We start from the raw sequence: 13,223 nt of genomic DNA on the forward strand, positions 1-13,223 counted from the left end.
TCCTTGACTTTGCTTTATGACTAAACCGGTATTATTTAGTCTGTTGGACTGTTTTCCTTTGTTTCTGCATTTTCTCATTTCTCTGATTAACCTTATTCTTCGGCTACAGTTTTTCCACAGACCAAAGGCAGGCGGAGGGCACGGGGCGCAAGGACCATGGGGTGCCCCTCCGTTTCACGCCTACTCTAGCGTTTCGAGGTCCGTTTGGATACTTATTCATGATATATTTGCTGTCCTTCTCAACGTTTTCTGAATGGTTTTAACCCATCCAAGTGGCTTGCACTAATCCAAGGTCATTATCTGACTCTTTTTCTCTAGTTGTGGGGAAATCATAGTATTGTTTATTGAAGACGTTCTTACGAAGCACCAGCCTGATTCTTCGGGAGGACCCAATAGTGCCCTCCGCGAAAGTAAGGGTCCTGTTCTGCTTTTCCTCCTTCATATTTCTCTGTGGAAGAGCTGGCCACGTGGCCATCGTCCTCCTGTACACACAGGTCACTCTTCTAGGGTCTCAGGGTGGGAGAGAGGGCTGGCAAAAATGACTCCTCAGGAATCTGGGTTTAGAATCTGGACTAGTTTCCTAGGAGATCTTGTAACAAATTATCACAAATTTAGTGTCTTAAAACAAAAGGAACTTATTCTCTCACGGTTCTGGAGGGCAGAGGACAAAATCAAGGTACTGGCAAGGTTAGTCCCTCCTGGAAGCTCTGAGGGAGAATCTATTCCATGGGCCCCCAGCTTCCTGTGGCTTCCGCAATCCTGGCATCCCTTGGCTTGTAGGTAACACTTCAGTCTCTGCCTCTGTCTTCACATGCCTTCGCACCATGTGTGCCTGTCCAAGCCTCTTCTTATAGGGACACCAGTGCTTGGATTTAGGGCCCACCGTAAATCCAGGATGATCTCATCTGAAGGTCTTCAACATAATTAGGTCTGCAAAGACCCTATTTCCAAGTAAGATCCCATTTGCTGGTACTGGAGGTTAGGACTTGGGCATATCTTTTGGGAAATCTATAGAATCCAAATGGGAGAGGGGGAGGGGAGAGGTCCCTGCTCAAATAGGGCATGAAGGACTTGTTACAGACATGCATCCCAACATGTGTGTGGGCTCTAGGAAGCCCACCACCCACCCTTTGGGCAGATCCAGGGTCCCTGGGGGACTGAGGGGCAGGGGAAATCTCCCCTCACCCTCCCGAGGAGGTGGGCCTGGCCATGAACCTGATTCACAAAAGGTGGGGTCCTGAGTTCATTTCACTGTACCCCAGACAGATGACAATCAGTATTCTCACCCCGGTGGGCCTGGGCTGGCCTGGTTGGACCATTGAACACGTCCCAGTTTGTCCCCTGGAATTAGTTCTTGATCTCTAAAGAATTGTATGGAAAGATTCTTCATGAAGTTACTCTTCTTCATGAAGTTACTATGTGTTTAAAATTCAGCCAGGTTTAGAGGCTCTTGTTTTATTTATGAGCCACACGCCTACAAGAAATGTTATTACCACAAAATAAACTCAGCATGGAAAGCTTGAGCCGAGGGTTGGGTTTTTAAGTGGCAGTTTACGTAATAGAATTACAATTCTACCAACGAATTTGGATAGCTGTGTGGGAGACCTTGGTAAGAACTCTGGACTTGGACTTCCTATTAGGTACAGATTTTGATGACAGTTTGAGAGGCGTCTTTCTTGGGCAAAGTCGTAATATCGACGGCACTCATAGGAAATGTGTGAGCCAGAAGAAACCCCCATCAGACCCATTGCCACAAGGTGCCCAGTTGCGTACAGCTCAACTGCACTTTGAGGTCCATGCAAATCTGGTTTTGGCGTTTATCCATCAGCTTTTAGATTATACTGTGACCGACCCTGCAGTGACAGGTGCCGTGTTTCAGTCTTGATGGAGGTCCTGTTTTTGAAGGGGGAAAACAGCACAGCCAATGTGGGGGGACACTTGTAATGGGGGGACAAATGTAGTGTCATCTGGGTCCTGTATTTGGGTGAACATGGATCTGGGGGAGGATCTACTCACCTGAGCATCTCTAACGACTAGTCTTGAAGCAAGTCCTTTTGGAGGTTCGGCTGACCAGGCTGAGATGTACGAACACTTTCCAGTGTGTGTTCGGATTCTAGGCAATCTGTGGGCAGATCCCAAACATCTCAAGACCTCTCAGAGGTGTCCTCTGTGGACACTGGCAGTGGATGATTTCTAAAGGGCCGTGTAGAAGGCACTGTGCCAAACGCCAGAGGGGAAGACAACCTGGTCCCTGAGAAGCGCTGCTCTTGTTAGGAAATCATTGGAAACGCCTACAGCTGTAGCGAGAGGTGAGGGGTGCTGGAGAAGGAGTGTTTGCGGCTGACCTGTGCTCCAAAGGCGCTGCCGTCTCTGCAGGGGTGAGGTTGGCTGAGTGCCACGGACGGAAGCCCTGGGTGCAATCAGCGGTGCACATCTACAATCCCCAGACCTGTGGGTACCTAATACGATTTGCTGAATTTCCTTCACTGGACAGAGGGAAGCTGGGTTGGAGAAGTTGGGGGAATAGAAAGTATGGAGCTGAGAAAGAGAGAAACGTGACACCACAGAGCAGGGAGCCAGTCTGAATCAGCCTGGTTTCTGGGCAGCTGGGGGTTGAGTGTGAGTATAGGGTGTCAGGCAGAGCAGTGGGGGGCCCTAGGGGGTATGCATTGAAACAAAGGGGTGGTTTTTGAAAAGCAAAAAAAGATAAAGACTTACCCTCTCTGCCTGCAGAAACAGAGGAGAAAAAGGCATAGGAAACTCACAACAGAACTCAGAAGTTCTGTTAATGTAAGAAATGACTGGGGAGTTCCCTGGTGGTCTAGTGGTTAGGATTCGGTGTTTTCACTGCTGTGGCCCGGGTTCAATCCCTGGTCAGGGAACTGATATCCTGCAGGCCACGTGGCGTGCCCCCCCCCCAAAAAAAAGAAAAAAAGAGAAAAAATTACTGGGTGACAATGGAATAAGGTTTATATTGGGCTGCTGTGTATGTACTGTCGTATCTACTTTTACGGATGTTCAAAATTCCCCCAAATTAAATAATTAGGGGAGTGCCGTAATAATAGATATATTAACTGATCCCATCCCATATGACCTGATACATCTATGTTTTTAAAAAATACAAAATATGCAGATATATATTTGAGTGTGCACTGAAAATTTCTGGAAGGATATATAAGAAACTGATAACGAGGGTCACCCCTGGGATTTATATGGATTATCTTGTTTATACGTCACGAGGAACGCACAATTAGTATTCCTGTTTTACAGACGAATTTAATGCTAGACACCGCCTCCCCCCTATGACTTAGAGTACGGGAGAGAGAGCGGGCCTGGGGATCAAAAGTTGAGACCACAGGGGAAATTGGGGCCAAAAACTTTAAAACAAAGCTGTGCTCATTACAGTGTTGTAACTTGTTTTGTTTTACTTTTTGTTTATTTGATATAAGAAAAGAATTATCCCACGGTAAAAGAAAGTATCTATCTGTAATGTTGAAAGTCCAGTAAAATATACTTTCAGAAGATTTGTGGAAAAGAAAGAAAGAAAGAAAATTACTCTGACTCGTGTTAAAGAATGGTAAGGCAGACTTTATTCAAGGCTGTAGCAGTAGGTGTAGGGACCACTGTGGTCGGGTCTTGCAGTAGGGGAAGGAGATTGTGGTCAACTCCAAATACAAGGAAGAGTGGGAATTTATAGCCAAGGAGGATGTGGGTCGGTGGATGGGAAGTTACTATGAAGAAACAGCAGGGGTAAGGGGGGGGTTTGGCTAAACCGACCTAGCAGGATTCTTGTTGAAATGGGGCGATACAGAGACCCACAAGGAAGTCTAAAACTCAAGGCCAAGTTGGGAAGAAGGTTCAGAGGAACCTGAGAATAGTTTGGTCGAAGAGAGACACTGTCTGCTCCTGCGTGAAAGCACTGTTACATACGTGCGGTGGGGTTTGTGTGAACAGATCCGTGTGTGTGGACACACGTGTAGGCCTACAGGCCTCTGCCTGCGTACATGGGGGTATTTTTACACTGTGTTAAAAAATAGGTCCCTATCAACCTAGAAAGATACGTTTCGTAATTTTTGTTTTAACGTTCAGAGTCTGTGGTAAGGGCTGGGAATTTCACGCGGAATTGTGATACGGGGAGAGCGACAGCTGTGCCGTTATTACTGCCGCCGGCAGAGGAGAGAGGAACCGGAGGGGACGTAAAATTTTCACGGCCTCTCTCTGCTGTTGTACGATCTTCGTAATCTGGTGTTTCGAAGTTCACTGTTACTGTGAAAACAGCCGCGGCCTGAGGCGCCTAGAAAGAACCAAAAAAAAGAAACCACAGAAACTACGGGTGGCTTGTCTGGGGCCAGTGTAGCCTTGTCTGGGGCCAGGAGAGCGGGTGGCTCTGGAAAGAGTGAGGGTGTCCAGGGTGGTAGGAAGTGGCTCTCTGCCGGGGGGCGAGAGGAATGGTTGTGTTTTAATGAACCAAATGAGGTCATATAATCGCTTGTAGATTTCCATTATCACTCAAATGGTGAGATTTTACATTCCCGATGGTAAAAGATACCCATTTGTTTTATTCACAGGTTGTACTCAGACTATCTCTACTTTGCAAGTTCGAATAAATCTGCAGATGACTTCCATGAAAAAGTGACAGAAGCGCTGCAGCTGTTTGAAACTTGCGTGCTGGGTTATTCACTGCGCGCCTGTGTCTACAACAACACTCTTAACAACGCCATGCCTGTGCGTACGCGGAGGGGCTGCTCGGCGGTTATTATGCGAGGGCATTGTGCATCGGGATTTTAGCATATAAACAGAGAAGCATTTTAATGTGCAAATGCCTCTCCCCGTGCCTTTGAGCGGTGGCTAATGCAAAACAAATATTCATGGATGTAAAAACTGTAAAAGCTGTTGGACCCTTTCAGCTGGCTCCCTGCTTTCTCCTGCGCCGATCTCCCAGTTACAATGCTCTCTCCTCCCTCTGCGAAAGAATGAGGGCGCATTTAGGAAGATTACTATTTAGTGAGGCTCCGAAAGCACACCCTGCAATTAGGATTGGCAGACCAACTCTCTGATTGTCTTAAGAGCGTTCTCTCCAATGCTGGATTGTTTTGTTGTTTTAAAAACTTACCCACCAGTGACTTTCAGTGCTTCTCCGACAGGGTCTTAATGGAAACATATTTTCTATTGATCCCTTTTTTTCTTTGTTCTTGTTCGCCTTCAGGAATATAGCTGTACGTTTCTTGCCCCCCCCCCTTTTTTTTAATGCAAAAGAAGCTGTTAATGGTGAATTCAGTACGGTTTAGCTAAGGGATGGTTTTCTGCTGCACAGCACCTGGGGTTGTCCTAAGTGCCTTTTCAGCAGGTTTGCCGCAGTGGGTAAGCCTTCTTCAGCGAAGCTAATATGTCACCTGCCCCGGAGCGTGGTTCACAGCCTTGCTCTGCTGAGCGTGCCATGTGGTGAGATCTGCTTGAGGTGGAGGCTTGGGACTCCCCAGGTGCGGTGGGGTTCAAAGTCAAGAGGGTTCACCCCCTCTTCCTCATTATCTAGGCCATCTTATCTGGCAGGATGCACAGAGGCAGTAGGTAGGATTCCAGGCTGTCCCGCTGGAATTTATAGTTTGGCAGGGAGGATGCACACAAAGGATCAACACAGAATCTGGCTGGGGGTGTGGGGTAGAAGGAGTGGCCTTTGGAGCCAGAGGGTGGTGTGGGTTCAGTTCCCACTCGGGCAGCTGACTCTGGGCAGTTGTCTTAGCTTCTCTGAGACTCAGTTGCTTCATCATAAAATGGGGTAATAACACTGCTTTACTAGGCTGTGGTAAGAGTTGGAGAGTGGTAGTTCATTCGCGTGTAGGGGGCGAGAAGATAATCCTTTTCCTCTACCCATCTCAGGTTCGTTGACCGGGGCCCTGTAAATTAGACTGATGGAAGATAAACAAGAGAAAAGTAAACAGAAGTTTATTAACATGTGCGTACGCACACATGCACATATACACGGGAGCCCCGGTGATGAGTAACTCGGATGGGTGGTTAGAACTCGGGCTTGTATAGCGTCTTAACAAGAGAGCCATAAATATGTAGAGAAGTGACAAGACAAAGGAAAAGGACTTTGACTTTCTAGGGTGGCAAGTTGTGGGAAGGCAGATGTATGTGGGAGCCCGTGGTCAATAAGGGCTAGTTTTAGCAAGGTCTGTCATGTGGACTCCTTTGGTGCTGTCTCCAGGCTGATCAGGGTCTAGAGTTGTCCCCAGTGATTAACTTCTGTCCTTCCTGCTAGAGAGAGGACGAGGGGCACCTTGCAGGGCATCATCTTGTTCAGTCCTCTCCGTTTCCCTGAAATCCAAGCCCATTTTACAGATGAGGACACAGAGGCTCACAGAGGTTAACTCTCCCACCCAGAGTCACGTAACTTGTGATGGGCAGGCTCAGGGTTTAATCCCAGGTCCCATGGCCTTTGATGAGACTCATGGCATTTCCACCTTCCCTAGCTGGCTCCTAAAAAGGAGGGTTTGAACCGGCAGGAGGCATGTGCTTTTTAATTCAATTCCATGTTTTGCTGAGGATGACGAGGCATCTCTGGTCAGAATGAGACCCCAGGGCAGGATCAGTGACAGGATGGCGGGCCCATGATGTAATGCGGATCGCCGTGACCCTTCGGTCCCTGGAGAGCTCCTGCACAGTGGGAAGGGCCAGGCAGGCGAGAGTGGTCGGAAACCCTCCTCTTCGGGGTGAATCTTCATTTCTGGGATGAGAGAAGCGAATTTCCCTCCAGCTGTGAATCCCAGCTCAACCACAGTGCAGGGAGGCCCATCTTTTTCAAACGTACGTGGAGCGTGGCGCTACCCCGCTTGAGACCTTCCCTGCCTTCCTGTGGCCCCTGAGTGCACGAGCCCGCCCTGCCCCCCTGTCCACTGCTGCTCTCCGGCCATGCTCTCTCCTGCTAGGTCCTCTCGCCTCAGAGCAGGGCTTTGCAAGGTGTGCTCCCTGGACCAAGAAAATCAGCCCCCCCGGGAACTTGTCAGAAATGCACTCTCAGGTCGAGCCTCAGACCCCGGAATCAGGAGCTTTGGGGGTGGGCCCATCAGTCCAGTCTGTTTAACAGCCCTCCAGGTGGGTGTGTTGTGCGCTTGGCTCGGAGAAGCCTGGTTCCAGAGCCTTCCACACTCCCCTCCCCGACACGCGCTTCTCCTGGTTTTCACAGGACTCCTCATCCTTCAGGTCTTGCTTTAATCTGACCTTCTGTTCTCTCTCTCTCCACACTATTCATTTCCCCACAGCATGTGTCACAACTGGCGATTATAGATAATTGTTTCTTCACCATTTTAGCTCTGTCTCCACTAGATTACAAGCGCCACGTGGCCAGGGGCCACGTCTGTTACATAGCAACGTCTCTCCGTTGCTTAGCAGGGTACCTGGCGTGCAGGATGCACTAGATTATTTGCAAAATGAATGAATGAATGAATGAATGGGGAGTTTGTGAAACTAGTGGAGAGGCTGGGTAGAGAGTTCCAACCAAATCCCTAATGGGGACTAAAGAGGTTCGGCATGTGCCTGCCAGGGGAGACGCTGCACTGGCTCCTCAGCTGTTTCCCAGCACGGGGGGGGACAGGCCCCAAGCGCAAGTACCTGGCTTCAGGACCAGGCTCTGGAGGGTCTTCTCCGCTGACCCTGGGCAGGCAGGACCCCGCACTCCCTGGGCCTCGGTTGGTTTTTCCATCAAGAGCCGGCTGAAGCAGGTAACCTCAAAGGCTTCTCTCCGCTCTGGTGTTTTAAAATTTTAAATGTATTGGGCACTTCCCCTCAATAACCTTTTTATGTTCATTCCATTTTGATTCTCTGGCCGATACTGGGGAAGGGTACGGAAAAGGTGTTGAGCAGGCCTGTCTTAGGTTTGTTAGTAGTGATGCTGCGCCCAGAGGAAACTGTCACTTGTGGTGAGCGGCGCTTCCCTTAACTGGTAAGAGGGCTGGGGGTTGGAGTGAGCCAGAAGATGGAGTGTTCAGGGGTCCAGGGGAGGCTTCCCCACCTCTCTTCCCCTGCAGAGCCCCCAGGGTTGTTCCCTGCCTGCCCCCAACGGCCCCTCCGCTGCCGGACCAGCCCTCCTGGGAAGGAAGACTCAGCTGCTGGAGGCCTGGGCCAGTGGAGGGGGCTCTCCTCACGAAGACACAGACACGTTTCAGGGAAATACTGTCACCCGTGGACAGGTGCAGGGACCGCTGCAGCTACTTAAATCACCCTCATCCTGCCGCAAACTCCCAGCTCCTTTCCTTCTAGAAGGTTCTGAGTAGCAAAGGCGGGTTCCCTGGAAGATATAAAGCTCATCAGGCTGGTCCTCCCTGGGAGGGGCCGGCCTGGGAGCCTGACAAAGAACCGAAAAGCTCTCGATGACTTAACAAGGAGACGTTCTCATAGCGGGTTGTCTGTGTTGGAGGCGACTCGTGTATTTATTTCTGAGGCTGGCACGTGCTCATTTTCTCTTTAGCTCTGGCCCAGCTTGACGTCTTTTCCTGAGCTGGTGTCTAAGGTAGTGACAACCTGAGGACTGTAGGCAGCTAATGAATTTTGGAGACAGCTTCTCCCCTCTAATTGTTTTTCTTCCTCCACCACCTCCCACACAATTAGAAAAACAATGAAATAGAGTGAGAGTAGCGAGAGATGAAACTAGTGTCTGTACCTATTTTGTCAAGCGTTTCACCGTCTTATTGTTGCCACCGCGCTCAGTGTGAGTGTCTGGGCGCAGGCCACTTGCGGCTGGGATGATGGAAGAGTCTGGTCCCCGCCCTGGAGGAGCTCAAGGTCGAGCTGGGAAGGAGAGGAAGTAGGATGTGAAAGTGTCGGCTGCAGGAACTGAGACTGGGTGCTGGGAGGGGGTGGGCCGGGAGTCCAGTCAGACCAAGGACTTGCCCCATGCGGAGAGCCAGGCAAGGCCAGGCATTGGCGTGGGAAGCTCACGCTCAGAGACTAGAGGTGGGAGTGCCAGTCAGGGGGCTGTGACAGTGCCAGGCAGGCGCTGATGTGGCCTGAACAGAGACGAGACGGGGGCAAATGAGAAGCAATTGGGAAGACCACAGCGAGGCAGAGCCAGAGGCAGGACACGGAGCGGGGTCCCAGAGGACGCGGTGGGTAGGGGCAGGGGTGGGAGTGCTGGAGAAGGGGGGGCCTCAGAGCAGAAGGGGAAGGGCCTCTTCTTTTTTGGAGCCTCGCCAAGAGTTTAGAGCCCACTTTGAAGTTAGAGGGGGCAGTCCCCAAGACCGCTCTTCCTTCTGACACCATGTGCAAGTTGGGTGGAGTCCCCCAAACCACTGTCGGGTTCAGTAATTCACTAGAAGGAATCATAGGACACGCTGATGGCTGTTACACTCGTGGTTGCGGTTTACAGCAGGGAAGCGACACAGACTAACATCAGCCAAGGGAGGAAGTACGTGCGATGATACACGTAGAGTGTTGCCAACCAGGGAAGCCCGCCCAAGCCTTTGGTGTCCCAAGCACATCTTGAGGCTCCCTCACGTACGCCCTGCCTGACCGACCTTTACTGTCCAGTCCCTCCTGGAGGTCAGGCCGGTCGGTACTGCATGGCCCAAAGCCCCCATCATAACTCACACTGTTAGACTGTCCAGTGGCCAGACCCCCCCAGGCAAGCAAGATACTCTTACCAGGCAGGACATTCCAGGTGGCCTAGAGATCACCTCCCAGGAGCCGAGGACAAAGGCCAGACCTCTCTGGTCAGGTTAGTGCTTCACCACACATGCTTGCAGTTTGGCATGAGAGAAGGCACAGGAGGAGGACGAGGACCCCGACGTGTAGGCGGGAAGGGATGGCTTCGTACAGCTCTGCTTATACTGGGGTGTGCTCACACACTCAAGGTCGTGGGCGTCCGTGCGGCGCCGGGCATTTGGCTGTTCCCTCTCGGGGCTTGTCGCTGGAGCATTTGCCGCTGTTTCTGACGGCTGTGGTGCGCTGGGCATAGGAGCTGAGGCAGCCGGGATATGTGCAAAGAACATTCGCGCCATCGGTGGGTGTGACCTTGGCCTCTCCCTTCTCCCCACTCCTCACTATGAAGTGGTGTGGAGCTACCTACAGGGTTGACCTGAGGAGGACACGGGACCCTGAGGGTGGGAATCCTTTGTGCGGGGAGCACCAAACCCAGCATGGAGAAGCAGGAACGTGTGGCGTTTAAAATCCAACTTCTGAAGGTGAAGGCGGTTGTTCGCTGGGACGACTCTTCACTGTTGGTTTATAATGACGTGTGTAATGCGTTTGGAAAAGCGCCTTTGGTGTCGGAGGAATTACCCCTGAACTAACGCCTGCCTTCTTCGGTCCTAGGTGAGGCTGCAGGTCGGGCTGTACGCCGTGTACCTTCTGGACTGGCTCACGGTCTTTAATAAAGAACAGTTCCTCATTCTCCGCCTGGAAGACCACGCCTCTAACGTCAAGTACACCATGCACAGGGTCTTCCAGTTTCTCAGCCTCGGTATGAATGTCGCACTGGAGGCCCACGGAGCAGGGCGCGAGCTCCGAGGACACCGGCTCTGTGAGGCGCTCCCCGCGTCCCACGCAGACCCCTGAGCCGAGCAGGGTGGGCTGAGCCGGGAGGCCAGTTAGTACCTGTTTGTCAAGCACCACGTGCGCACGGGGCCTTGCGCGTGGTGTGGGGAGCCGTCTCTGGGGAGGAAGAGGTGGCCTCTCGTCTGGGAGCTCCCTCAGAGGAGGGAGAGGGGGAAGCCGAGGCTCGAATAACCGAGTCACTGGTAGAGTGACGTGGGGGAGGTTAGCGATCTCACGCTGGGTCCGTACACGTGACTTGGGGTCCCAGCCGCTGAAGCGATCCTGGAAGGGAGGGTGTGAGCTGCGCCTTGAGGATGGACAGGGTTTCTGGGCGCCTGGGACCGTCTTGCAGAGGCCTCAGGGCCTGGAGGAGGGGATGGACAGGTCCGTGCTTGTCTCAGCTTTGCTGGGAACCCCCGGAGGCAGAGCCATGTGGCTGGGTTTGGGCTCCTGGGCCTCTGGGGAGGGGAGCCTGCCCCCAGCCAGAGGAGACCGTCCCCCAGAGTCCTGAGTGGCACTTTGTGGCAGCAGGCCAAGTCGCTGGCCATGGTGACGGCTGGTAGAGGCGGGTACACGGGTGCAGAGTGCTTCCCCGTGGACGGCACCCAGGACCGCTGGAGAGGCTGGAGCATCCTGCACATTCCTCCCCAGATGCCCCCTGCGGCCCTGTCTCATGAGCTTGCCTGGGAATTTTGTTAATTGAACTTTTCCTGAAATCTGTTTGCTCGCCACTGGGACTCGGGACCCTTTTGTCATTTGATTTTCTTTTTCCTTTTCTTGGAGAGCTTGTAATGTGATGGAGTGTGATTACTTTTTCCTTTTAAGGCCTAGAACCATTTTTCTTTGATTTGGCCACCTGTAGACTCTGTCACATTCATGAGCTTGTCTTTAATCCCTGAGATGGACAGTAGGGCCAGTTCTGTTCCTTCCCTGTCACGTAACCCAAGGACACTGGGATGTAGTTTTTCTGTGCATGGGCTCAGGACTTCAGACTGATCCCGAGAGCCCGGGGCACAGAGGCCTGAGCAGTGGTCCTGGGGGTTAAGCCAGTGAGAGGCTTGCGGTCCTGAGGGCCGAGGGTGGAGGTGGCAGCCTCAGGTGGCAGCACCAGCTGGCCGGTTCCCGGCCTCTCCCCATGGATATGCCTGCTGCAGGTGGAGGTTCAGCCAGTGGGGGTCTCTGGGCACAGGTGGCCTCTCCCCTCCCCCCATGGCCACTTCACAGCACGACACACAGGGTGAAATGTGGCCCCATCACGAGGCCCTTTGCATCGGCCTGAAGTAGAAGCAGCGGGGGCAGACTTCCCGTGGCTGGTGAGCAGGAGAGGCTACGAGCAGGGACTGTGTGTGGCAGGTCGCACAGTTACCCAAGGGCAGGCTGGCTCCCGTTTACGGGCAGTTGGAAATGAAACTGCGCCCCAGAGTCCCAGCCTTGCTTCCAAGGGTGGGGTAACACACCGGACCACAGAATCTCTGCTCTTTCACACTGGAATTTCCACCTTCCACCCTCAGCAACTCAGAAATAGATCCAGCCAAAGAATTTGAACCTCCAAACACATTCTTACGGGAAACTCCTGTCTCAACAGGAAGCACGGCTGGGATTTTCTCAAAGTTTCTTTTGCCTCCTGCCTCATAGGCTCTTTCCTTTGTGTTCCAGGGCCCTTAAGTGAGAAACAAGAGGCCTTGATGACCAAGAGCCCCGCCTCCAACGCGCGGCGTCCCGAGGACCGGAACCTGGGGCCCATGTGGCTGGTCACACAGAGGCTCCTGCGGGACTTCTACGGGCCTTTCAACGCCCGGCTGGCGCAGGTCCTCGCCGACGAGGCCTTCCTGTGGAAGAAGACGTGAGGCCGGGTTCCCGCTGCCGCCATGATTTCCATGCTTTGAAAATCTCTCTTGGTGGGGAACCCTTTCGCTCAGAGCCTGGAGAAAACCCCTCCCCAGGCCCACGTTTATGGAAACCAGTTCAGAATTTCCTTTGTGATGTTAAACAGCCCGGCGATGGACCCTTCACCGAGCCTCGGATGGAGGCTGTTGGAAATTCCACTTGGGAAAGGGTCCCCTTGTGCTCCGAGAGTGGCTGGGGTCCAGGGTGAGGCCGGTGGGCGCTGGGCTGCGTGCCGGGAGGGAAGCGTGGAGTCTGGGCTTTGACAATTCTGAGTGGAGGTCCCGCCCCGGGGCTGGCCAGACGTACACTACACATTCAGCTTCGAAACCCTCTGTTTAGATCACTAACCTCATGTTGACGGAGAATGGAGGCTCTCATTTTTTTTCCCCTTTTACCCCAAAGTCAGCCCTTCCGTCTCTTCAGATTTAAACCCTGTTAACTTCACTGTTGACGAGAAAAAAGACACAAGTCGATTTTTGGTAGCACATTCGTGTCTCGGACCTCCTCCCCTTCTGTCCTTATGGACTTCACTTATGTTTAACAGAAAACGAACGCATTTAAAACAAACCACTTTCTACATTTCACTGGCTGGAGCTTTCTTTTCTGCCCCTTTAGATGTTTTCTCAAGGGTTTTTTCAGTTTCTAATTGGAATATAACTTCAGTTTAAAATCGGAAGGGAAATTTTTCCTGTTAATGCCAGACTGAGCACCTCGAAGGAACTGATGGAAAATCTGGGCATCTTGGCCCTCGCCGTGCATCTGAGGTCCTCAGAGAACTGCAGCCGTTTGAGGTTTTTAGTTCCGGG

At 52.1% G+C, this 13,223-nt stretch overlaps 1 protein-coding gene across 2 annotated transcripts in view; it reads left to right on the plus strand.

The window, feature by feature from the left end:
• CHST15 (carbohydrate sulfotransferase 15) overlaps positions 1–13,017 on the plus strand; it is an 81,945-nt gene extending 68,928 nt beyond the window's left edge. For both annotated transcript variants that reach the window (XM_061185657.1, XM_061185736.1), the window contains exons 6-8: positions 4,569–4,725; positions 10,309–10,456; positions 12,187–13,017. In XM_061185657.1, the coding sequence (XP_061041640.1) occupies positions 4,569–4,725; positions 10,309–10,456; positions 12,187–12,377 (496 nt within the window). In that variant the 3' untranslated portion in view covers positions 12,378–13,017. The remainder of the gene's footprint in view (positions 1–4,568; positions 4,726–10,308; positions 10,457–12,186) is intronic.
• Positions 13,018–13,223: the final 206 nt, after the last annotated feature.

This window comes from Eubalaena glacialis, chromosome 1 (assembly GCF_028564815.1).
Source record: "Eubalaena glacialis isolate mEubGla1 chromosome 1, mEubGla1.1.hap2.+ XY, whole genome shotgun sequence".
In the NCBI taxonomy this organism is placed as follows: domain Eukaryota; kingdom Metazoa; phylum Chordata; class Mammalia; order Artiodactyla; family Balaenidae; genus Eubalaena; species Eubalaena glacialis.